This window comes from Aureobasidium namibiae, assembly GCF_000721765.1.
Source record: "Aureobasidium namibiae CBS 147.97 unplaced genomic scaffold scaffold_12, whole genome shotgun sequence".
NCBI classification, from domain to species: Eukaryota; Fungi; Ascomycota; class Dothideomycetes; order Dothideales; family Saccotheciaceae; genus Aureobasidium; species Aureobasidium namibiae.
The window spans coordinates 747,028-771,410 of record NW_013581197.1 but is presented as its reverse complement, the minus strand read 5'-3'; the positions used below and the strand labels follow the sequence as shown (position 1 = coordinate 771,410).

General features: G+C 50.3%; 10 protein-coding genes across 10 annotated transcripts; 6 read left to right on the top strand and 4 right to left on the bottom strand.

Annotated features, from left to right (window-relative positions):
* Positions 1 to 388: 388 nt before the first annotated feature.
* M436DRAFT_65314 (uncharacterized protein) lies at positions 389 to 1,127 on the top strand (the record flags this gene model as incomplete). The annotated part of the gene is made up of 2 exons (XM_013570500.1): positions 389 to 468; positions 518 to 1,127. The coding sequence occupies 2 exons, from the start codon at positions 389 to 391 to the stop codon at positions 1,125 to 1,127; spliced, it is 690 nt and encodes a 229-aa protein (XP_013425954.1).
* Positions 1,128 to 2,211: 1,084 nt separating this feature from the next.
* M436DRAFT_50601 (uncharacterized protein) lies at positions 2,212 to 2,847 on the top strand (the record flags this gene model as incomplete). Its single annotated transcript, XM_013570420.1, has 1 exon — positions 2,212 to 2,847. A coding segment is annotated over one exon (636 nt), but the record flags the coding sequence as incomplete, so codon positions are not given.
* A 359-nt stretch (positions 2,848 to 3,206) lies between these two features.
* Positions 3,207 to 4,291, bottom strand: M436DRAFT_65312 (Molybdopterin binding protein; the record flags this gene model as incomplete). Its single annotated transcript, XM_013570499.1, has 3 exons — positions 3,207 to 3,369; positions 3,426 to 4,057; positions 4,214 to 4,291. The coding sequence occupies 3 exons, from the start codon at positions 4,289 to 4,291 to the stop codon at positions 3,207 to 3,209; spliced, it is 873 nt and encodes a 290-aa protein (XP_013425953.1).
* Positions 4,292 to 5,136: 845 nt separating this feature from the next.
* M436DRAFT_14591 (glia maturation factor beta) lies at positions 5,137 to 5,831 on the top strand (the record flags this gene model as incomplete). Its single annotated transcript, XM_013570299.1, has 3 exons — positions 5,137 to 5,239; positions 5,439 to 5,569; positions 5,652 to 5,831. Coding segments are annotated over 3 exons (414 nt in total), but the record flags the coding sequence as incomplete, so codon positions are not given.
* Positions 5,832 to 6,708: 877 nt separating this feature from the next.
* On the bottom strand, positions 6,709 to 7,526 carry M436DRAFT_74246 (ras small monomeric GTPase rasa; the record flags this gene model as incomplete). The annotated part of the gene is made up of 4 exons (XM_013570610.1): positions 6,709 to 6,938; positions 7,001 to 7,276; positions 7,341 to 7,455; positions 7,515 to 7,526. 4 exons carry the CDS (start codon positions 7,524 to 7,526, stop codon positions 6,709 to 6,711), a joined length of 633 nt encoding a protein of 210 aa, XP_013426064.1.
* Positions 7,527 to 9,438: 1,912 nt separating this feature from the next.
* Positions 9,439 to 11,238, bottom strand: M436DRAFT_50669 (NCS1 nucleoside transporter family protein-like protein; the record flags this gene model as incomplete). The annotated part of the gene is made up of 3 exons (XM_013570433.1): positions 9,439 to 10,721; positions 10,773 to 10,979; positions 11,031 to 11,238. 3 exons carry the CDS (start codon positions 11,236 to 11,238, stop codon positions 9,439 to 9,441), a joined length of 1,698 nt encoding a protein of 565 aa, XP_013425887.1.
* A 481-nt stretch (positions 11,239 to 11,719) lies between these two features.
* M436DRAFT_65308 (DUF917-domain-containing protein) lies at positions 11,720 to 15,122 on the top strand (the record flags this gene model as incomplete). The annotated part of the gene is made up of 10 exons (XM_013570498.1): positions 11,720 to 11,757; positions 11,810 to 11,878; positions 11,936 to 12,053; positions 12,102 to 12,270; positions 12,318 to 12,797; positions 12,845 to 13,515; positions 13,567 to 14,027; positions 14,075 to 14,214; positions 14,267 to 14,452; positions 14,506 to 15,122. The coding sequence occupies 10 exons, from the start codon at positions 11,720 to 11,722 to the stop codon at positions 15,120 to 15,122; spliced, it is 2,949 nt and encodes a 982-aa protein (XP_013425952.1).
* A 1,372-nt stretch (positions 15,123 to 16,494) lies between these two features.
* On the bottom strand, positions 16,495 to 18,540 carry M436DRAFT_16533 (Mpp10 protein; the record flags this gene model as incomplete). The annotated part of the gene is made up of 1 exon (XM_013570303.1): positions 16,495 to 18,540. A coding segment is annotated over one exon (2,046 nt), but the record flags the coding sequence as incomplete, so codon positions are not given.
* Positions 18,541 to 19,708: 1,168 nt separating this feature from the next.
* Positions 19,709 to 21,280, top strand: M436DRAFT_65306 (uncharacterized protein; the record flags this gene model as incomplete). Its single annotated transcript, XM_013570497.1, has 1 exon — positions 19,709 to 21,280. The coding sequence occupies one exon, from the start codon at positions 19,709 to 19,711 to the stop codon at positions 21,278 to 21,280; it is 1,572 nt and encodes a 523-aa protein (XP_013425951.1).
* Positions 21,281 to 22,883: 1,603 nt separating this feature from the next.
* M436DRAFT_50140 (uncharacterized protein) lies at positions 22,884 to 23,306 on the top strand (the record flags this gene model as incomplete). Its single annotated transcript, XM_013570339.1, has 1 exon — positions 22,884 to 23,306. One exon carries the CDS (start codon positions 22,884 to 22,886, stop codon positions 23,304 to 23,306), a length of 423 nt encoding a protein of 140 aa, XP_013425793.1.
* Between the last annotated feature and the right edge of the window lie 1,077 nt (positions 23,307 to 24,383).

Genomic DNA, 24,383 nt, shown 5'->3' with positions numbered 1-24,383 from the left:
TTCCGAGGGCAGTCAATGAATCTATCGCACAAGAGGGCCCGGCTCAGAAAGTGGAAATCGAATTAATGCTCTCTGTGTCCTCATTGCCTTTGACAAACGACATCTCTTTCTGTGTTTCGACGCCCTGTTCGTCTGTCTACCTTCGTGAACGTATACACGATCTACACTATAGCTTGTGGTGGATACTGTGCAGTCCTGCAATGACTTTCAGCACAAATGTAGGAAGTGATTGTTGCTTGAGGAGGTCGCTCGGCTCACTTTGATTTTCCGTTCACTCGTGCTGGCGCCGCCACTTGACGCTATCACTCAAAATTGCCGCGCCTCCATATTGACCTCGAGGCTCTCAATCTTTCCTCGACCTGGGCAGCTACATCCACAATCGCGCAACATGTCTTCAACTTATCCCAACCCCACTGCTCCAGTCACTAGAGCGGTCTCTACGATCTACAGACGCAATCAACCTCCCCTGTGCGTTACACGCTTTCTGATGATCTCTCCTGTGTTGACACCCCCACAGCAACGTCTACAGAGAATCGGTCACTCTCCTTGTCGGCGCAAACAAGGAACTCTACACTTGCCATAAGGATCTTCTGTGCTTCTACTCGGACTTCTTCCGCGCTGCCTTCGACGGCTCTTCCAAGGAAGCGGTCGAGCGTAAGATCGAGTTGCCCGACGTCGACACTGATGTCTTTGAGGCTTTCCAATACTGGCTCTACACTCAGTCGTGGCCGGAGAACAAAGTTGAGCCAAACGACTTTCCTGAGTGGTCTCTTCTTGTCAAACTCTGGATCTTCGGTGATCAACATCAGATTCCACTGCTCCAAAACCGCGTTATGGCATTGGTGATCTACAAGATCGAAGACGATCAAAGTAACCCTCTCTTCCTGATCCAAGAAGTCTATGAGAACACGACATCGAGCTCTCAGCTTCGCGAGGCCGTTGTTGACATGGTAACCCACAAAGCAAGCTCGCTCAAGGAAACAGATGGAGAAACTCGCCTTGCTGATCAAGCCTTGCTTGACATTACCAATGCGATGAATCGTATCTCACCCAACGGTCGCCACTACCCACGCGCGCTATGCCGTGGATGCCACTACCACGTTCATGCCAAGGGCGAACACTGTTGATCCTGCTGTGGGTACTGATTAACCTTGAGACTTTTGAATACATGCTCATTTCTACAGACACGCACCTGCAGAACAATCACACGTTTATCCAAGATCTTCATCACGAACCATACTGCGAATACAGGCGGGAAGTTGTGCGACGGGGCTTGTCAATTGCTTCTGGAAGGAAGTTTCAGTAGCTATGATGCGAGGCGACTTTGGCAATCAGTGTCGTGAAGAGCAGTCCACGAGAACGTTGGACAGGAAAGGACTTTTACTCAGAGAGAAGACATCAAATTGACTCAATTGCCATATCCGTTTCTTTGAACGACATCTTCGGCGGATCTGACGACGCTTTCCCTGGGCTCGTCGAGTGAAAGCAACCGCAGACAGCATCGTGCCTTCCACTTCGCGTGTCAACCGCACCTAAACAACAGCAAGCCCACTTTCAATCCAGCCTCCACTTCGTCATCGCAACAAAGTCTTGCTCTTCCCCCGACCATCAACCTCACTAGCTATCGACGAGCAGCATCATGCATCCACCAATGGATGCCATCTGCTTTTCCTGATCTATCTTGCTATCGAAAGCATACCCTGCCGATAACCTCTCGCTGGGACACCGAGTCTCTTGTCGGCCATCTCTCTTGTCGGCCATCTACAAATCACTTCTCACAACGCTGTCGACACATTCCCTTGATCGTGTCTCACACCTTCCTCCTGTGCTTCAGCTACAGTTGCCCACCCTCGGCTTCGTTTTTCGATCGCAACATCTTCACAAGATCATCGCCACAGACGTATGATACGCCCATCATCAGTGACTCTTAAACTCCACACAAGTTCTGTTTCTTCACTCGTCAGCACCGACACTTATGCTGCTGGATCTCTTATCTTGACTCATACCAGCGCCATAAACTGCTGCACGCCGCTCAAAACTTTTCACAACACCGCTATCATGTCGACGCCCATTGTCAAGACTGAATCTGGCCCTTCCAAGCCTACCACAACTCCAAACGTTTTCAGTACCAAGGCTGCGTCTGCTCCGTCAAAGATCCCACCCACGTACGCTCATCACTCAGTTTTCCTTCATTGTGCACGTTACTGACACCCACAAAGAAGTTGTTTCCAGACTATTGTCACAGTCGAAGTCGGTGCCGAGAAGAAGGCTTTCCTTATTCACAAAGACCTCCTCATTTTCTACTCAGACTACTTTCGTGGCGCTTTCGACGGCTCTTTTTCCGAGGCTGCTAAAGGCAAGCTATTTCTCGTTGATGAGCGTGTGAATGTATTCAGCATTGTCAACCAATTCGTCTATACACGAGAACTCTCTGACAAGGATAATTACGAGCTTGATTGGGACGTCCTTATCAGAGCTTGGATCTTTGGCGACAAGTACCTGATGCCTTCTCTGCAGAACAAAGTGATGACCACACTTATCGAGAAACACACAAGAGACAACTTTCTGCCTACACTACAGTTCAAGCTCATCTGGAACAACACTCTTCCGGGCTCACCTCTGCGCAAGGTCATGGTAGACCTGGTTGCTTACAAATGTGATCTGGGACCCTTCTTGTCCATGGATGGAGGCCAGCGTTGGCCACATGAAGCACTCATTGAGCTGCTGACGGTCGTAGGAGCCAAGAGAAAGGAAGATATTGGCAAGCGCGCGCTACCTGAGTCAAATATGGGCAAATGTCATTACCACATTCACGCCGACGGCGAGAAATGCGATACAAAGCTCTAGCTCGAGAAAGACCGCGGGAGGATACAAGATCCCATGTTCATTTCGACTGTCCAATTGAAGCAACAGCGAGGAGACGTGGACTTGGTGGGGAGGTCGTTGTTCTGCATTAAACGTAGTGTTTCTGGGGATCTGGTTCATGATGGTTGATAACAGAAACCACGTCCTACCTGTTACGTATTACTCCACAAGTCGTTCATAATCACAAATCAGAGCTCACCGTTGACGTAGTCTACGTAAAAGGATATGTATCTGAGAAAATCGAAGAACCTACAGACTAGAACTGTTGATGGGAGAAGGGCGCAAGTCATCCATATACTTGTTTACATATCTACATACCCGAAGCAACCGTTGGTCACGGCTCAAGTGTCCTTGTCCGACTCGCCATCAACGTCGTCTTCGCCTTCCTTGGTGACACGCTTGCCTTGAACACCCTTCTCGACCTCTGGGACCAGGCTGTCCATGTACTCCTTGTTTCTGCCAACGAGCGTGACTGTGTTTCTCGCCTTGCCCCATCTTGGGTAACTGTGCATATTGATCAGTCTCTCGTTTCAGTCAAGCCATGTCGATGAAACACTTACCTTCCAACCTTGATACCCTCAGGCTCAACCTTCTTGGCCAACTCAGTCAAGTAAGAAGCCACACCACTCTCGGGCAGCGGCGTCGAAATAATAATTCGATAAACGCCTTTGCCTTCGGGATCGGTCAATCTAGGCAGCAGACTTGGCTTGAGTCCAGTGAGCATGCGCTCAAACAGTCTGGGTACTCCAGGTAAGATGTGCACGTTTCCATTGACCACAGCCACGGGAACCCAAAGATCTTCAGCTGTAAAGATGACTTGCTGCTCACTAGGCAGCTTCTCATCATGAGGCAGAATCACCATTCGTTTCTTTGCTTCCAGCGCCGGGCTCGGAGTCTCCCAGTTGAAGTTGGGCTGACCAGGATGAGGTCTACTCAACTTCTTCATGCGAGAAAACGTATCCTCATGAAGCACCAAAGGCAGGTCGAAAGCGTTCGCAATGCTTTGGTAGGTAATGTCGTCGTGAGTGGGACCGATGCCGCCGGAGGTGACTACGAAGTCGTAGGAAGAGGACATGCGGCGGACTGCTTCGATGATTTCTGATTCCTCGTCGCCGATTACTTCGATGCGTTTGAGGTTTATACCCAGCGAGAAGCAGAATTTAGCGAGGTAGGCGCTGTTGGTGTCGACGGTCTGAGGTTACCGGTTAGCTCTGGTTGTTCTCTCCCGACTTCTTGAGAATAACTGATGAGGATTCGAGGATCATGTTCCAAGTGAACTCGAATTGATCATAACCTCTTAGGACATTGATGTTTCTTTGGAGTGGAAGAAGAAAAAAAATCGACCAACCTTTCCACCCAAAACCTCATCACCGATAATCAAACACGCCGCCGTGTTGATAGTACGCTTGTTGTTTGCATCAGCCATGACTGCAGGAGTACTGCTCGTAAGTCGGGAAGTTGCAGCTGCGGCAGCGGAACGATGTAGGTAGTTTGGTAAAGGACGACTGAGATGACGTGCCACTTGATTGATGCGGGAGAACATGTGAAAGTCTTGGTAACAAGACCTTTTTGCGAGCAAGAAACAGTGACTGAAAAAGGAGAGTGAATCAACACGCGTGTGTTGTTGGCGGCAGGTGCGGTCAAGATGTCATTACTGATCGTTTGCGGGGCAGCGATTGCCGAAGGTCGAGTCGTCTTGTGACGATCGGGTGTCGCTGAGGCTGGTGTGACCCTGCTCTTTTGCTTGGACTATTGTATCTCTTCCCTGATTACTGCCAAATGGATCAGACATGGTTGTATGATATCTCCAGCTACCGCCTGGCTTATCTGAGCTACAGACAATCGCTCTCTACATCTGTCGCTCGAGATGTGAAGGTCAGAACAATAATATGTGATTTCCACGATGAACCGGGTGAAGTACATTGGTCAAGCATGTCCGTAAAGAACACATTCAAACAATCGAGGTAGATGGATTCGGATATGGTTGATAGAAGACTACACTACCAGGCAACAATCATAAAATGCCTCAGAAGAAATATGGACGATACTCGAAACCTCGTGGTCTTGAGCAACGAGCATCGGCGTCGTGACAGACAAGACCGACGTCAATCGATTGCGGGGCATCTCAACCCCCAAAGCTCTCGAGGGGTCTGCAATCATCAAAACACCTCTCTTCCTCCACACACACAAACATATCTATCCAACATGGTATATATACATCGTACCCAGCTATCCTCGAGGTGGACATACAGCTAACAGTCAGAACCTTAGGCATCCGAAGCACGTCTCTACACCTTTAGCCCCGAAACCAAAGCCGCACTCCGCAAGTTCCGTCTAGGGACCTCGAGGGCAAAGGACCCGCAAGCCATAATCTGTAAGCAGCATACCTCCTGGATCGTCTAGCTCCAGCAGCTTTGAATGTCTCATCAAGAGAGGAGAGAAGGAGGACACAGCAATAGCTTGGGAAACAGAGCCACAAACACCTCGAAGAAGCAGAGACCCAACAGACACAAGAAAGAGAGATGAGAAATACAATGTTGCATTGGCTAAAACAAACATTCGTCAAGGAAAAGACCAAATCGACAAAAAGACCTTGGAAATCTCAAAGGCAGACGATGAAACATACACCGATTTGAGCATCCTAGGCGAAGAGCTGCCCGACCACTCGCCCAGGTTCATCTTGCTGAGCTACCCCTTGACAATGGTATGACTGTTCTCCACTCCATCAGCTTCCTGTCTATGCTGCAAAGAAGAGAAGCATCACTGACAATGAGGACTTACCACAGGCTTCCGGTCGTCTATCCGTACCTTACGTCATGCTCTACTACCTCCCCGTCACCTGCAACAGCGAGCTCAAAATGGTATACGCCGGAGCAAAGGAACTCATGCGCAACCAAGCAGAAGTCGGTCGCATCATCGAGATCGACAGCGCCGAAGAGCTAGAGGAGATTGAAGATCAGCTGAGAGGAGAAGAGTAAGAAGTCATGCATACCTGACACATGTGCTCAATGATATCCAACAAGAGCTCCGCGGAAAAGATGGGAATCTGCAAGACGACGATCGTATACCTTGATGGAGTAGCGCCGTTGGTCGATCGGCCAAACTCTAGATTTCGGTTTCTCCACATGCATGATGCTTACTGTAGAAGTCTTTGGTATGGGAAAAAAAAAACATTTGAGATTACTCGAGTACATCTAAGAGCGTGGATTCGCACCTGGTGAACGCCCGTTGTTTGTCCCATCGCGCAGACACATCTGTGACCACCGATACACATGCTGTTCGAAGATAGGAAAACGAAACATCTGAAGAATACAACAGAGATAAGCCAGACCACATGAGCACAGCGGGGACGAGCGCCAGTGCAACACCTGGCTCCGGTGAGAGCCTGGTCGACCACCATGTGCATTCGAAAGGGCGAGCGAGAGAAGCAGAAAGACTAGAAACTGATGCGGAAAAGTAGACGGCGTGCTGTCGTCCATTCATTCGTTGTTGTGCTTTTTCTTCTGTCCTCCACTTTTGCTGTCATCATCGTTGCCGCCTCTTGTAGACCTTTCTTCGCGGCTTCGTCCTCCTTGACGAGCCTGTGGATACGTGCTGGGCAGAGGACTGACTTCTGTCGCCGCTCTAAGGTTGATAAGTTGGTATAAAAGAAAAAGAAAGTAGAGAAAAAGAGACATGGGGGATTGTGCTAGGGGGAATCGAACGAGTAAACAGAAAAGAAGAACAAGAGACAACCCAAGGCTCTAAAAAGTCAGATCAAGAAGGGAAGATTAGAAGCTCCAGGCACCAAAAACTGGTATAGCAAAGGGCGGACGTGCGGCGTGGCGAGGAAGTGGTGTGCTTTTACATGACGGTGCACTTGCAGCAGCCGCCATCTGAGTCGCCCTCGTCCATGTTCATCTTCTCGGCAGGACCGCCATTTGCTCTTGCGCCGGGTGCACCGCCGGTGATGTCGCGGTTGTATTTGCGGATCTCGCGGACAATGTCGTAGAAGGCGTTCTCAACGTTGATGCGAGACTTGGCCGATGTCTCGATGAATTTGCATCCGAAGCTGCGAGCGAGCTCCTTGCCCTCTGCAGGGGGTGTCAGTCAAACGGCCGGAACAAATAAACACAAGGGAGAGGGGTAGGCGTACCTTCGATCGACACTTCTCTCTCACCGTCCAGATCGCACTTGTTTCCGACGACGATCATAGGGAAGTAGTCCTTGTCCTTGACGCGCAATATTTGTTGTTGGAACGTCTTGATCTCTTCAAAGGATTGTTGCGAGGTGATGGAGTAGACGAGAAGGAAACCTTCGCCGGTGCGCATGTATTGTTCTCTCATGGCCGAGTATTCTTCCTGTCCTGCCGTGTCGAGCACATCGAGAAGGGCGACCTCGTCGTCAATGACACACTGCTTGCGGTATGAATCTGTGCGGAGAAGGCGCGGTCAGAACAGAGACGGTGGGGATTGGAAGCGGCGTTGGACACGAACCTTCGATTGTCGGATCGTACTCGTCAACGAAATGGCTTTGAATGAGTTGAATGGTCAAACACGACTTTCCGACACCACCACCACCGACTACTACGAGCTTGTACTCGCGAAGGAACTGGCGACGAGAGTGAGCACGCGCTGTCGCGACGATAAGAAAGCATGGTCGGCACCGACCTTTGAAGCCATTGCGGCGATGGAAGCACGAGACAGGAAAGGCGATTGATATATGAGACGAGAAGAGAGAGTCGGCCAAGGTTGTTGGTCGAGTGGGAGAGAGTGGTGATGTTTCGACGTCAGGTGCGGAGAAGGCTGGATTGGCTGGATCGGGTGGAGAGGCGTGAGGCTAGAAATCTAGCACTGCTGCTGCGTATGCTGGGCAAGAGCGGATGAGGGTAGAGCGAAACGGGCAGCGGCACTTCAACGGGCGATGCACGTAAACTGAATGCCGACTTGCAAAGTGACAGAGGGCTGAAGAGTGCGTGGGTTGAGAGATGCAAGATGGCTACGGGCGATCCCAGGAGCGAAGACACAGGGCGGTGGCCAAGACAAAGACGACCAGAGGCAGGGTCAAGCACGGTGAACAAGCAGCAGGCTTAAGAGATGGACCAGCGAGAGACACACGACGGGGGCTCGGACTGCACGGCGACGAGAAGCCGCAATTCGATTCGAGCGCGAACGGGCCTTTCAGAGAACGACGAGCGACCGATGGTGCACTCTCTCAATAACAAAATGCTACGCGACGAGTCAGGGTCAACAAGAGGCCCAAGTCAATAAAGCTGGAGAAGGCAAGAGCTTTCCCTCCCTTTGCCTCTCCATTCGCCTCGTGATTGGCTGCCTAGAGGAGAATGCCAATCGTTATTTGCGTCTTGTCAACAATTCGCTTGCACTATACATTCTGATAATCAATCCCTTTGCTCTCTCTCATCGGCCACCGCATCCATCTCAAGCATCCCAGCTGTCACTTTGCATTCAATTCCTGCTGCCAACGAGAGTCCCACATCTGAGATTCTGAGTCCAATAAATCCATTCGGGGGGGCCTCGCTCTCCGCCGGCGGAGACAACCGCGGTCTACCCATCCCAACTGTCTTCCCCTCTAGAACCGCCCTAGCCAAAAACTCCCTTCGCCAATCTAAACGGAATCTTGCCCGCATCCCTTTCGACACTCGAGCAATTTTACCTGGCCATCTCTCCCCGTGCCACTCTATGTTGCCTCATGTCTGTGCTGTGTCCACTCGTCGCTCCCAGAGATAAAGGCCATATTGCTGTAATTCTCTCAGTCTTCTAGGCTGTTTTATCTAGACACGTGTCACCCCTTATCGCCATCTACTTGCTTCTTCTCAGAGCTGCTGACATCATCCCACGAGTACTTTTCAGCTGCAATTCACCTTTGGCCATCACCGTCACTCTTTGTTCTATCGAAGAAATTGCTCGCTGCCGAGCTGCGAGATGGCGCTTCCAGAAGCCAATAGTTACGGCCACTCCCTGTACGTCCGTAACTCTCTTTGCTCGGCGGGCGGCAACGTGGGTCCAACCACGTGTGTCCGAGACCACCTCCTTCGCTGGCAAGTCACTTGTCTCTGCCGCATAGAACGTGGTTGCTTCTGGAAACAATTTGGCTTCCTTGTTTCTTCCACCCGCTATAGATGGCTTGTGCATTCTGAGACTCGTTCACATCACACGAATGCTGTACTCTTCTGCAGTTTGGTTCGTTATGTGCTTGCGGGAAGCCAGCCAGCCTCGTTACAAGCTTCACACGTCAAATCCAACCACGAGTACGGAGTATGTCTCCACAAGCTGTTATGTCCAATCTTCCAAGATCGATAGTCGCTTTCTCCACAGGGAAAGATATGCATACGATGAGCGCCCTCGTGCTTGGAACTCCCGAGTCGCCATCAGGTCGCATGTCACGAACCATTGGGAAATTTCGGCAAAGCACGATAGCTGACTAGTACCGCATTGACGCACTCTTGGGTCAACGTCCCGCATGTTCTATCGATTCAACACCCGAAAGCTTCTTGACTGTGGTCACCTCACATGTCATTGTGCATGCTGGACAATCTAAAATCAGATTTCGCGCTCGACAATGTCAATCAGCGTCTCACAAAGATTTCTCGACAACCGTACCGGATTCCATCTTGTTGTCGACTGGGTCAGATTCAACTCCATCCAGCACCTGCGGTTCACTGGCTGTCACGACTTCAAGGTTGGCAGCTTCGCGAGGTGTAAAAGTCTCATAGACATCCACCTTCTCGTACTCACCCAGCCCTGTGCATGGAAAGGCGAGGTTGAGCAAAAGGAAGACCGTGCCGCTCACAAAAAACCCCACAAGGAATGCCATATAGTACAGCTTGACCAAGCTTCGAGGAGGGCTCGACGTACCTCCCACAGTAACCACAAGGCCGCCGATCGTGGGCGCCCACCCGCAGATCCATGCAGGTATAGCGCGCCAATTAACGCCTTTGTGATACCAGTATGCAGTATCTCTGGTCCTGTAAAGATGGCTGAGCTGTATTCTCCCTTTGCGCAGGAGGTAAAAGTCAACTACCATGACGCCCATGATTGGCGACAGAAAGACAGAGAAAGAGCTCAACACGCTGACAAAAGTAGCTGCTTTGTTGACAAGTTGCCATGGCTGGCACACCCAAACAGCCACAAAGGTCAGAATGGCGCCCCTGCGAATGTCGAGGTAGCGAGGAAAGAGGCCAGCAAGGTCAATACCTCCTGCGACAGCATTTCCACAGACGTTCTCGAACATGCCAGTTAGAGCGAAACCGGCAGCGAGAAAGAAGACGCCTGCTCTGGCTTTGGATGAGCCTTCGCCGCTGTCCATCATGCGCATGAGAAGGTCCGGAGGGTTCCAGTAGACTTCGCCGTATATCTTTTGGCACGCTGCTGTCACCACAAGTCCGACCAAGCTGACAAGGACGCCAGTGACCCATGCTGATAGAACAGTCCCTAGGACGTAGTGCTTAGGTGCTCGTGCGTATCGAGAAAAGTCTGAGCCATTGGTTATACCAGCCGCAATGCCACCGATAATCTGGTTGATGCCTTTCATCTCAAGCCAATGAAGGTTCCAAGACGAGGTCTCGGGAATGTGCTGTCCCGTTGTCCAGAGTGGGCCTACACCCTTCGCTACGGACAGAGACCAGATCATCATACTGAGCATACCGAGGCCACAGTAGATGGATGTGACCAAAAAGGGCAAACGGAACTTTTCTGGACGGACGAACAGGAACGGTACTGAGAAAATCCAGAAGAGCACGAACGCGATGAACTGGTAGGTCGTGGTAGGCATCGATGAAGGAAGGGTGTTATGCATCTTGGCAAAGGACGGCCAGATAGCTGTGATGCACACCGCGACTAGTCTTCCACCATTCCAACCTACATCACGTTAGTATCCATAGGGCCCTGAGGTGGAAGCGGGTTACTTACACTGGATGGCACACCAGATGAAGTTCAAAAGAACCCTCTGCATCAAAGGGATATAGCTTCCACGAAGACCCCAAGTGAAGCGATTCTGGACAGTGAAGCCAATATGCCAACGAAGTCCACACCAGGCAATGAGTGTGGAGAAGAAGGTGACCAGCAGCTTACCAACCACAATCACCATCATACTCTGGCCCACAGAGAGTCCATAAGCTAACGTTCAAATTCAGCCAACTGTCACAGTAACACGACGGAAGATCTTACACAAGAAGGTGTTTGGAGTTTGCCAGTTCGAGATATTCAGAGAGTTCAGCGTCCAATACCCAAAGTAGTGGAACCAGCCCCAAGTCCGTCTCGAGGGTGGTAGAGGAATGAGATCACGGTTGGACCATGAGTCAACCTGCTCATGCTCGTTTCCATCACCTTGGAGCTGTATCTTCTCCTTGAGTGTTCGCAGTCGTAAGCCACTCATGATCAGTGTCCGTAATGAAGCGATCATGTCTTTCAAGGAGAAGCACGATATATACGAGCGTGGGGTATCAGTATTGCATCCATCGTAGGCAGTACGTATTGTAGTGGAGGAGTAATCACACTATTATCTAGATAGGCCAACAGACAGGGTAGCTGATGAGCTTGCCTATCGGTGGACTTTCGCCGGGATATCAAATGCGGAGCCAACAACATGTCAGATAACGAGTCTGTTGAGGGGAAGTACGACCATCTCAAACACCACTACTACTTCGCGATACTGATAACGACAATTGCGACTGATACCGAGCATCATTTTCTGGTGGAAGGTGTTGGCCGCTCGCTGCTGCCAAGCGAAGGAGCCGCTATCGGGGCCCCTCCGCCGAGCATCAGCTCAATGCATTGTGGTTAAACCCAACCATTCCTCACAAATGTTCAAATGGTATCTGTTTAATATTCCCCGACAATCAACGTGATCATAGAAGATGCACAGAGTACTCAGGATTGGTGTTGACGTTGGCGGGTACGTCGAGCAGGATGATAACCCGAATCTTGGCTAACCGACCAACTCACAGTACTAATACCGATGGAGTCATCTTGGATCCCACAAAAGCATCAGAACCTGGCAAAGGTATCGTAGCATGGTAAGTGGAGACGATAAATGATCTATATACTACGACGCTTGCTGACTTGTACAATAGGCACAAATCACCTACAACCACAAATCCGAGCTCAGGTATCAGTGATGCCTTGACTTCTATGTTTGAGCAGGCTAAGGTCAATCCCTCTGACGTCGCCTCTGTAACAATTGGCACCACAGTATGTGTATCATCCCAAGTGAGTTGAATAATCGCTGAATTGATTCAGCATTTCGTCAATGCAGTGGTAGAGAGAGATGCCGCAAGACTTGCCCGAGTAGCCGTGATCCGACTATGTGGACCTTTCGGCAAACATGCTTTGCCTTGCATTGACTGGCCAGTAGACATGAAGGACCTGATTCTTGGTCACTATGCCTTAGTCAAGGGGGGTCTCGAAGGTAAATCACCGCTGATCGTGTTCTATCCCTCTTCTGACATGTCGCAGTCGATGGCAATCTGATCGCCGATATTGATGTCCAGGAGATTCAAGACCAGTGCAACATAATCAAGCAAAAGAGCATCACAAGTATCGTGGTCATCGGAGTCTTCAGTCCAATCGATGCAACCCATCATCAGGAAGAAAGAGCTGCACAGATCATCAACGACATCTTGCCTGGATGCAATGTTGTACTGTCGAAAGAAGTTGCGAATCTTGGGTTTCTGGAGCGCGAAAATGCCGCCATCTTAAATGCTTCGATCTTGCCTTTCGCAAGGAAAACCATTCGCTCCTTCCAAGAACCTATCGAACGTCTGGGATTGACATGTCCCGTGTTCCTCAGTCAGAATGATGGAACGATTCTGAGTGGCGAGATGGCATCGCGACTGCCTATCAGGACATTCTCCAGTGGACCAACGAACAGCATGAGAGGTGCCGCATACCTGGCCCAGGGTGGGACAAATGAAGCAATGATGGTTGTCGACATTGGTAAGTCTTGCTCTGCTTCACATCAGTAGTATACTCACACGGTACAGGTGGGACAACAACTGATGTCGGCTTGCTACTTGCCAATGGCTTCCCTAGACAAGCAGCAGCTTACTCGGAGTTTGCTGGCGTTCGCATGAACTTCTCCTGCCCAGATGTCAAGAGCATCGGCCTCGGTGGTGGTTCCGTTGTACGAGAGGACGCTGACAAAACCACGGTCGGCCCCGATAGCGTAGGCTACAAGATCCAAACAGAGGCTCTCGTTTTTGATGGAAATGTCCCCACGAGCACCGACTATACGATTGCCGGAGATAAGAAAATTGACATAGGCGACCGGAACAAGGTACAACACCTGTCGCACAGTGGCATCTCATCTTTCAAGGCGACTGTGAAGACGATGCTCGAGATGGTTGTTGACACCATGAAGACATCACCAGAAGACTTGCCTGTGCTATTGGTAGGCGGTGGAGCAATCGTAGCACCCGACGAATTGATCGGAGCAAGCCGTGTGATCAAGCCAGAATACTCTGGAGTAGCCAACGCAATCGGAGCTGCAATTGCAAGAGTCAGCGCTGTGATTGATACCGTCAAATCTACCGAGTCAAAGAGTGTTGCAGATTTGGTGGAGGAAATTTCGAGCGAAGCGGTACAGAAAGCGATCGAGTCTGGAGCGGCAGAGGACTCGGTGAGGATCGTTGAGGTCGAGACACTACCACTACCAGTAAGTGCTGCCCGAGATGTATCAAATCCTAGAGCTGACAAATTGGTGTAGTACATCGCGAACAAGAGCAGGTTCATAATCAGAGCAGCTGGAGAGTTTGACTACGTTCGTGCCAACGAGATGAAAGCAGCTACAGACGAAGAGCTCTCGGACGAGAACGATATGGGTGTTTACGAAAAGAATGGTAACAAGCCACGGCATGATGGTGCTGACACCAAGAAGCATGTTGCGGTTGAACCTGTTGACATAGCAACTTACAAGCCGAAAGTGATAGATCGAGTTTGGTATATCTCCGAAACAGACCTCGAGTGGATGTCAACTGGTTGCTACATCTTGGGTACTGGAGGAGGCGGAAGTCCATACTCGCACATGCTTCGCATGAGAAGTATCTTGCGGGAGGGAGGTGTGATCAGGGTTATCAATCCTCACGACCTGAAAGATGACGATCAAGTTGGCTGTGGCGGCGGAGCAGGCTCACCGACAGTGGGAATCGAGAAGCTTCCGGGCGACGAGTAAGTTCTATGGTGTTTCTTGCTGATGATAACGCTGACTGTCACAGAATGATGGATGCTCAGCGTGGACTATACGAAATGTGCGATAGGAAAGCCACTGCAATGATCGCCCTCGAGATTGGTGGTGGAAATGGATTGCAAGGCATGATACTGGGAGCAAGTTCTAATATGAACTTGCCTACAGTTGGTAGGTCATATGTTGATCAATACCACATGACTTTCGCTGATGATGGCAACAGACGGCGATTGGATGGGCAGGGCGTACCCGACGAAGTGGCAAACTACACCCGTCGTGTTCAACGAGCGTCCATGCGTGTTCTGTCCTATCGCCACCGCGGACGGAAATGGCAACTTGCTGTATATGCCGACCGCAGTATCCGATCTAGCTGTAGAGCGCATTATCAGGGCTGCTCTCTCTCAGATGGGTGGGCCCTACTCAAACCTCATCTCGGCAGTCAATCATGCTGACATCGTATAGGCTCTCACGTTGGTTGCGCAGAAGGACCAGTCACCGGAGCAGAGACCAAACGCTGGGCCGTCGAACACACAATCTCTCTCGCATGGCGTATCGGTCGAGCAGTTGCAACAGCCCGCCAACGCAATCGCATCGAAACCGTGGCCGAAAGCATCATCGATGAAGTTGGTGGCCCCGAGGCCGCAAAAGTCATCTTCAAAGGCAAAGTTATCGGCGTAGACCGCACATTGCGCAACGGCCACGTCTATGGCGAAGTCATCATAGAGGCAAATGAGTCTGGGTCCCCGGCAGAATTTGAAGGTCGCATCAAGATTCCCTTCAAGAATGAGAACATCGCCGCGTTCAAGGCCAAGGATGATGGCAGTGATGAAGTGCTGGCTATAGTGCCGGATCTGATTTCTGTGGTTGATGCTCAGTCTGGCGAAGCTATTGGTACCCCTGAATATCGGTATGGTTTGTTGGTTACTGTTATTGGTATCACCGCCAGTGATAAGTGGACGTCGACAGCACGAGCTATTGAGATCGGAGGGCCGGCGGCATTTGGACTGACAGACCTTGAGTACAAGCCTTTGGGCAAGTTCGTCAAACCTGTCAGCGTGATTGATGAGTACTCGAACTGATCATTTTGGACGTATCTATCAATCTTACGACATGAAGATATGTGTACACATATCTATATCCCTCAAACATGTACCCTTCCAGACCTGTCTTGAGGTCTTGACAATCTGCCAGCTGATGATCCTTCTCCCGAGGTGTCGGTTTCAGATCCTCGTTGAGCGCAATTTGTCGCTGTAGAGACTGCTCTAGCATCATAGTCCTGGCGTCCATAGAGGTTTTGTCTGGTCCGGAAATTTGGGGGCCCAGTCAAGGATGAAGGTGATATACTCTCCTGACTGTTGATCGTACGATTGCTCGCCCTTCAAGCTCGCGTATCAGAAGGTGTTGACTATGGCGTTTGCTCAACGAGCTGGGATGAATATATAGTTTGTGATCGGCAGTTGTGGAACGCGTGATTTGGGAGGTGAAGAGACAGGAGCGAGGGGTCTAAGGAGACATATGCGTGCTGCGGCAGACCTGACCTCACGCTTGACCCACCCATACTGACTAATTTATGGGTGGTTGGTGATCGTCGCTAATACATGCTAGACGCAGGCTTGGTAATATGCAACACAGCAGACATGCTACCGTATTTCATAACGGTCGTCAGTGAGACGAGTCACCTGTGTACCAGGGCAATATCAGGAAGAAACCAGTTGGTCACACAAGTCCCGCAAACGCACGTGGAAGGAGAAGTCCTCGCCGTGCAGAAGGCTTGGCGTAGAGATGAGGTTAGATTGATAAGATAAGAACAACCTCCTTCCTTCCTTCTATCACCATCTCAACTCCTACTATTTTTCGCCGAACACAAAAATGAGTTGTACTCCGTTTGCAATATCATGGCGATAACACAACCGAACTCGGCAGATTTCGAAGGTGAAAGATTTAATATTGAGACCCACGCTAGTTCTGAGCAGTGGCCATCCTTTTAATCTACACGTCCACGCGTAACTTCACGATATCCAAAATGTGCTTGTCGACTGGCATTCCGTCGTTTTGCTTGACTGGGTTAGCAGCCCTGTCTCCTGTGACGAAGCCACTTACGTAGCTGTGGTATTGGACAATAACTGCAAGAAGCAACACAGTCTCCTCCGACAAGCGGAATATTCTAAGCTTTTTCTGAATTCATTTTTCTCTGGATTCATCTTTGGTCTGGGAGTCATTTGTGCCTTGTGATGGCGTGGATATTGTTCTACATGAGAGGATGGGAGTCACAGACTCTAGCACGTAGCAGACACTCAGATGAGTTTGCAGGTGCTATACTCGGAGTATAAATAACAGATGACGGAAGATAAAGAAATATGGTATTGAGCAATGATAAACAAGAACAAGAATGGAGGTTGTACAACAAAATGCATCTTACAACTTGTAAGAACCACCAGCAGAAGGAGCTTTGGCATCCTTGACAGCAGCACCCGAGACATCTGTGATCTGTCCCTTGTTGCCAATGACCTTGACACCACCCTTCTTGAGGTCGCTGATGATGCCCTTTCTCTCCTTTGTCTTCTTGCTCTCCTTCTTTGAGGGATCGACGTTGGCCAGCGACTTCTTCTCGCGCTCCTTGTCGCGTCTGCGGCGACGCTTGCGGTCTTCTCTGCTCATCTCTTCGCGGTTGACAACCAGGCCGCCACGGGTGGCAAGCTCGGCCTCTGCCTTCTCGGCCGCCTCGCCTGCCTTGTAGATCTCTTGTGGTGCGAGTTGTGAGGCAGCAGCAGCCTCTGCACCAGCAGTGGGACGGGCATCCTCGAGACGTACGACGGGTGCGTCGACACGGATGTCGAGTTGTGTAGCGGGACCCTTGGGCTTGAAGTGCCATGAGCTGAGACTGTCGAGCTTGTTGCTGATGTCGCGCCATAGGGCGTCGATCTCCTGCTGCTCCTTTTGTGTCTTCTCGTCCTTTGCATCGACGTAGTTTGGGTCGGTGGCCTTGAGGTGCTCCTCCTCGTACATCTCGGCAAGAGACTTCTTGCTTTTGCTGTCGTCAAGCTCAAAGTCGAGACGCCCGCGTCTGCTTGAGTTGCCAGTAGCCAGATCGTCGGGGCGACGGCGAATGATATCTTGGAAGTCTTCTGCCAGAATGCGACGCTTGATAAGCTCTTCCAGACTCTCGCTGATTTCGGCGGTGATGACTGGTACGGGCTTTCCGACGCGTTCAAACTCGAGGTCCTCTTCGAGCAGTGAGTTGATGGGCCGATCGGCAGCACGAGCCTCACCAGACAGAGTCCAATCTCTCTTTGCAACATTGGCAGCTTCCAGGCGTCGAATCTCCTCGGTGAGAGCGGCCTGGCGACGCTCGTGTGCTGAACGACGAGAGCGAGGGTCGGCTGGGTCAAGGTTCTCCTCATCCTCCTCATCATCGGTCACATCGTCGAATAGATCGCGGTGGACCTTCTCCATGGTACGCTCCATCTCTTCCTCATTCTCTGCGGGTTCGTCGGCGCCACTTGGGGAGGCTTGTTTGGCAGGGAAGTTGTGAGGGTTCGGGCGGCCCTTCTTATTCTTTCGGACCTTTTTGGCAGGAGGGGCGAAGAAGTCGGCGTATTTGACTTCGTTTGTGTTTGAGAGCGAGCCCATGCCGTCCATCTCTCCTTCTTCAACTTCCTCCTCGTTGTCACTGAAACCTTCGGGTGCATTCAGGTCGACATTGCCGAACGTCGGGCCATCTTCGTCGTCCGATTCATCATCGTCGTTCTGTGCTGCTTTTGCGATTGTGGTGCTAGCTCCAAGAGGGTTGGAGCCCCAGTCAATACCCTCCTCGTCGTCGTCTTCAAAGTCGTTGTCTCCGCGAGCGTCGGCTTGTTCGAGGAACTCTGATTGTTTGTTGAAGTCGTCGATGGAAAAGAAGCCGTCGTTCAGGCCGTGCGGGTCGGGCACGTACTCGGCTGCTTCCTCGCTCTCTGCCTCGGAACCGTCTTCACTGCCCATTTCGACATCGTCGTCGGCCTCGATGTCGGACTCCTCGTAGTCATCGACCTCGCCGTCTACTTCCATGTCCTCATCGTCATCTTCCTCTTCGCCTTCGATTTCGTAGTCCACTCCCTCCTCGCCAATGTCACTCTCACCAGCTTCTGACAGGTCTTCACCATCCTGATCCTCGCTCTCGCCTTCAGAGTCGTCGATGGCGTACTTCTCTGCAAGCTCGTCGAAGTTGCGCTGAGCCTCTTTCCTGGCGGCGTCGATGATGCGCCTTGCTTGTTCCCAGACTTGCTCGACAGCGAACCCGTCGACATGGACTTTCTTCAGGCGCAGAATGTCATCGGCTTCGTCGTTCTGACCGCGCTTTCTCTTCTTGCGAACTTCTTGCAAGCGTTGTTGCTGTGTCTCGGCGATGGATTTTGCGATCGGATCAAGTGTCTGCTTGAGAAAATCGAGCGATGATGTGTGTAACGTCGTTGGCGGTTGGAGGAAGGTATACGGCTCCGATTTGAGCGATTGGACGAGAGTTGCTGCCATATTTGGCTATCGAGTTTGTGTGTCGTGATCTGGTCTGGCTCACTCAGAGACATTTTTCCTGCGGGCTTCATCTTTTGCGGCGAGCTATGCCAAGCCCCGCCTTATCGCCGCAATCCGCACGCGCGGTCAGCGTGTGAGGCTGTATATACAGATCTTATCAATGGCTCACCCATAAATTGGTTGCGTGGCCCAATGGCAAGGCGCTTGACTACGAATCAAGAGATTCCAGGTTCGACCCCTGGCGTGATCATTCTTTGTTCTGTTCTGTTGATCGGTGCTGAAATCCTTCTTTTGGTGTCTCTTTGGCATTAATGATCTGTTTTGCTGTGGGTGGTAAAAATCTTGATTTGGAAAGAAGGATTTGGGGGAAGCTTCGGTCGCGCGTGACTTCCATCTTCCCTGGCGTGATCATCGTTTTGTTTTGCTGCTGTCGAGATGCATTCCACTCCCTTTGTCCCAAGGCCGAGAAGGACATCCTCGCCATTGAAAGGCAAAATGTGTCTTTGAAACAGAGCGTTATCTGAAGAGAGCGCACAAGATGTCTCTTTTGCATGGACACTCTGCTGTCCCTTGACCCAACCATGCATTCTTACAGCTAGCTATACCCGGATGACATAGTCTCTTTCGAATGGGACGGGCACAAGGAGAGCGGACACGTTGTTCCGTCTTGATGGACACTATCCTGTCTCTTGACACTACTGTGCATTTCTACAGCTACATGCGTCACATCCAGAACCAAAGCTTGACATCAGCCCACTCTAGCAGCGCTTCTCTTATTCGAAGGATGGTTGCAACGATCTACAGACTACACCAAGCATAAAAGCACGATAGCCCCCTTTGTCAAAGTTCTCGATCCGACGGTTGATGGCGTTTCAATTTACGGTCAGACGATGCTTTTTCTTTGTTCATTCGAACTCGCCAACAATTTCGAAGTTCCTTGTCGGCCTACCAACTTTGTCCGACTTCAAAGGAAATTGGTCACCGGATGCAGAAAATGACTTGGACAAACTCGGTAAATATGCTGATGCTGGCAGAAATAAACAGCTGTTGATCATCCTCCTCCGAGCAAGAGGATTCACCTGTCACTCTAACCTCTGCTGCTCTGGCATCACCCCTCCATCGCCATTAGCAAGGCACGATTCTCTCGTTGAAAAATATGTCGAGATTATTAAACGACAGACAAAAAGCTGAGGTACGTAGGGATGGCTCGAATCTGGAAAGACTCAGAAAGCTACCGGATCCGCTGCCGAACACACGATGGATTGGCGGATACGGAGTCGGGTCTGGGTCCTATGGCCTGGCCACGCTCTGGACTTTGGTGGACAACTCAACTCTGAAAGCTATTGCTCACGTTGTCATCAAAGACGCTTTCGAGGGAGTTTGGGAACCGACCGCCGAGCAAGGTCTCTATAGGGACATCTATCGGCAACTCAAGAACAAGGGCCACGACTTCGGTGCGGATCCTACAAACGAGATTGGTCGTGCAGCACCTGAACTTAGGTTTTTAAACGAAGCGTATCTACAAGGTCTGATGACTGTGCCCGATGTCAACGAAGAGATTTACTGCTCTCAGCTCTATGGTTACGCAAGGAAGCTCTGGGGAACACCTTATGCAAAGCATTACAACCACTGGCGCTTGTTTATGCCATTCTACGATTACGGAGATCTCCAAAAGCTCATTGACGCCCACGTCGAAAAGGCGGTCGCCATACCGGAGCCATTTATCTGGCACACTCTCGAATGTCTTATGAAGGCTGCTGTCCAGTTGGAAGAGCAAGCACGGCTACGTCCCCACAGGACCGACTCAGACGTGATTGTGGTGTTTGATATAAAACCAGGAAATATACTACTCGCTCAACCCGATAGGACATCCGCTTTCCCCATCTACCCACGACCCCATGTTGCGGATCTTGGAGGAGGTTGCCTTACCAATCAGACCGACCCTAAAAATCTACAGGATAGCCTGCGCTTCACTTATAGTCCAGGCTATTTAGCTCCAGAGATGTCGCATGAAATGGAACCAGAAATGGCAAATCTACGCGGAACATGTACGAACGTGTGGCAGATTGGGCGAGTGCTCGAGCTGATGATGGAGTTGCTTCCGGAGACCTTTGGCGATATCAACTATAAATTCAACCCTAACATTGCACCTGAAGACTTGGAACCAGAGATAGGCAATTACACCTACTGGCTGGCCGCGCAACAAAATTACTCGGTTCAACTGAAGCACATGGTTGCCTGGTGCTTGCGCCACTTTCCATCACAACGTATGTCGCCTCAAGACATCTTAGCGTGGATAGATGGAGCGAGGACAAACGAAACTGCAAGTGTAATTTTCAAAGGCATGGACACATTCGGCAGTGATGCATGGTTCCTCAACCAGCAAAAAATCCGCGCCGCGGTACCTCCACCACCCAAGATACAAAATCCGGACAAGGAACCCGCTCTCCAAGCAGCTGAGAAGGAAAAGATCAGACGAACTTACAAAGCCAAACCGTACCTACACGCTTGGGGTCATGAGAGAGCTGCTGAGTTCACTGACCTGGGCGTCTTCCCGCCTGAACATGACGAAGTCTTGTACGAGGGAGAAGCAAATTGGTGGGCTACCGAGACTGCAGATTTCATCTGGCAGGATGGAACTCCTGTGTGGCCATTGCCACCTCCCCCGCCGGTCGTCAAACGAACTCCTGCTCCTCCAAGATCCTCGTCGAGTGCTCACATACGTTAATGTGCCAGACACGTGTTTTGGAGTTGCGTTGTCCGGTTATAGTCTTGTCGAGTCGGTGCTGTGAATGTATATTGATTTACACAATAACCCTTTGTCGCTTGATTTTGTGCACTTTCGATAGTATCAAGATACATATTTGAGGCCAGTCGCTGCAGGCATTAGAACTGAGCTCATCCGACTTTCATCCATCATCGTGTTATCGTTTCACTTGAGATGTGATGATTACGATTACTTGGCTCATGTGCGTGATGAACTTGCTCCAGGGCTGTCACTGACATCAATTTTGAACTCCCCGTGTCGAGGTCAAGAACAAAGAATACAGAACCCGATTGACGCAAAGATACCACCGATCGGTGTCTGGACGAGAGATACCGCCAACACTGTATTACCGAGTCATCCTTCAATGAAATGTGATGATGGATAAGCGTGACCACGCATGACAGAAATCATAGAAGAGATGCAGACGTGGGCCCGACTGGATCTGTTGCAACACCGATACTGACAAGACGAGAGTCAACGTAGTCCCCTTAGCGAGTGCACTCGTCAGGTGCACAGTACGCAATGTTCAGATCAACACTTGCGGTCGCCAGGTCTTGAGACAGGCAATCATGTGCTCTACAGCAGAATCTTGCATCCGCGCTCAATCAAACGCAAAGAAACAGTAGGTTCAAAGCAAAAGAGATGTAAGCCACAAGCGAACCCGTCATTCTGTAGATTTATAACCAAAAAGACAAGATTATTGAGTGGCGCTTATGTACGCATTCCTATTGGCCTCACGAGAATATACGAACTCCCACGGAATAAGGGGGTTATAAGGGTATGGAGGCCATCAACTTGATGGGTTCAAGGAGGATGGCAAGGCAAGGAAGAGTTTTATGCTTGACTGCAGGTGGTCTGTGCTGATATGCGGCATCTGCCGGGTGTAAACGACGTCTGCTGCTTTGGGGAGTGAATAGCAACCACAACCATGGCAAGAGAAGCCCATTACATCGAGCTATCGACTGGAGAAGTGTACGCTTGCAGCGTCTCAAGATGTACCAGAGGCTTGTTCAGATAGCCACATTGAAGGCCATGCCCGGATGGTGCCTTTGACACGTACGACCATCGGCTGCCGGAAGGCGCTACCAATAAGATGCGACGACTAGACGGCAGTGTCAATCCCAGACGTCGCAGAAGATGATGAGCTTTGTAAGGTATTGGTATGTTAACGTGTAACACGATCCCCCAAATGTTGTGTTGGTCCAGAACCATCGGGCCTGCCATCTCAATCTCTTGCATGTCATGCTGTTCTGCCACTTCCCTAGAGACATCTCTCCATACGAAACCTCTCTTTCTCTTTGAAAGGCGCTCTTGTCTCTGATCAAAGAGATGTCTGAGCAATACTGCCACATCGAGTCCTCAATAACATTCAGCATTGAAGCTCTTTGTCTACCGGAAACATATCGAGCACAAATATCATTGATAAATAGATGCCGAACACCCGTTCATCAAATCGATTCCTCTTCTAGTAACACACGCTTTCTTCTCCAACAATCACATCACAAATCATCTGTTCTCATCAATCGTCTGCAGTACGATTGATTCGTTAAAAACAACCGCAACAATGGTCCGCATCACTGGCCTCACCATCCTTATCGCAGCCCTCTGCACCCTTCTCTTCGCCGTCCCCGCAGTCGCAGAATCCGAATGGGACTGGACAATCTACAAGTTCTCCTGCCTGAAGAAGGACTGGCGCATCGTCAACGCCATCGACGCCCTGTGCAAGAAGAACTTGCACATGCCCAGCGCCGATGCCTCCATCGGTGTCTCCTTTGACGGTGGCCGCAACAAGGTTACCGTCAGTGCTGCCCCTCCTTGCTGGAATGATGGCAGAATCAACTCAAACAGTAATGTATGGATTCCCCAATACTGGTGCGAGAGACAGTTTTGGAAGACTTGTGCGCAGGGAAATGCTCAAGGAAGGGGTTACCAGATCTTTGGCGCTAGACAGTGTCAGACTTTCTGGATTAGTGATTTCAAGTATTAAAGTCATTTGTCTTAGTTTACTAAATTTACTGCGTCCTTTTTTTTGATACTCTATGCTCTATAAGTCTGTATACCATCCTAACACGGTTCTGGACAGACTCGAACCGTGGTCCTCGGATGTAGCCGAGGACCGCCAAGACCTGCTCTCGCGCACCATGACACCGAGTCGCGCCTCGCGCTCCTCTCTTAGTTAGCTGTCTGTTAGTCCATGAATTGAACTACCATATCGAACCTTATCAGTATCCCACCCTTTGTCATTCTCTTGGTCTCTCTCTCTCTCTCTCTTTATCCCCTCAGATGCTTCTAATAGTCTTATAGATAATGTTTTCGTATGCTGATGGCCGCACGTAAGTCGCAGTCTCTCTGGCATCCTCCCAAACTAATATCTCCAGCTTGATACTCATCAAACTCTTCTCCACATGGGAGTTGTTGATATATATTGCCTCTTCACTCTTTAACTTGCTTCATCTAAATGTTTCTGTCGCTCGAGAACTGATCATGTTCATGTTCATGGATGGTATCTTTTGTTGGCGGGGCCATGAAAGTGTGATCGAGTGATCAAGGTAGAGAGAGAGACGAGTCATTTCCCTCTGTTCCGATCGCTTGTTCGATAGAAACAAAAATATTCGCATAAATGCAAAACAGGCAAAAGATACGCAAGCATCCCTATATCGCACGATTGATACACAAAAGCAAAAAGAAACAAACACCGTGAGTTGGATTCGAACCAACGACCTCCCGACCCCTGAGAGAGTGTATCAAGGCAAACGAGCGAAATTCGAGAGAATGTAAGGGTTACCAGGATTGGGTGTGCTGACCACTGCACCACCATGGCTTTTTTTGCTTGTTGAAGGAGACATCAAAGAAAGTTGTATAGAACGGTTGATGTCAAGAGTGGAGCGCAGCGGGAAGTAAGAGGTCGCGTGGGGGAGTTTTGAGGGTCAGGAGGCTGCAGGGTCTGACCACACTGCATGAGCGTCTTCAAAATTGCGAAACGATGTTGCAGTAAAGGGCACTGACTATGAAGAGTGTCTTGTGAGAATAAATCAGGGACGGAAGCAGGCTTCAAGTCACAAAC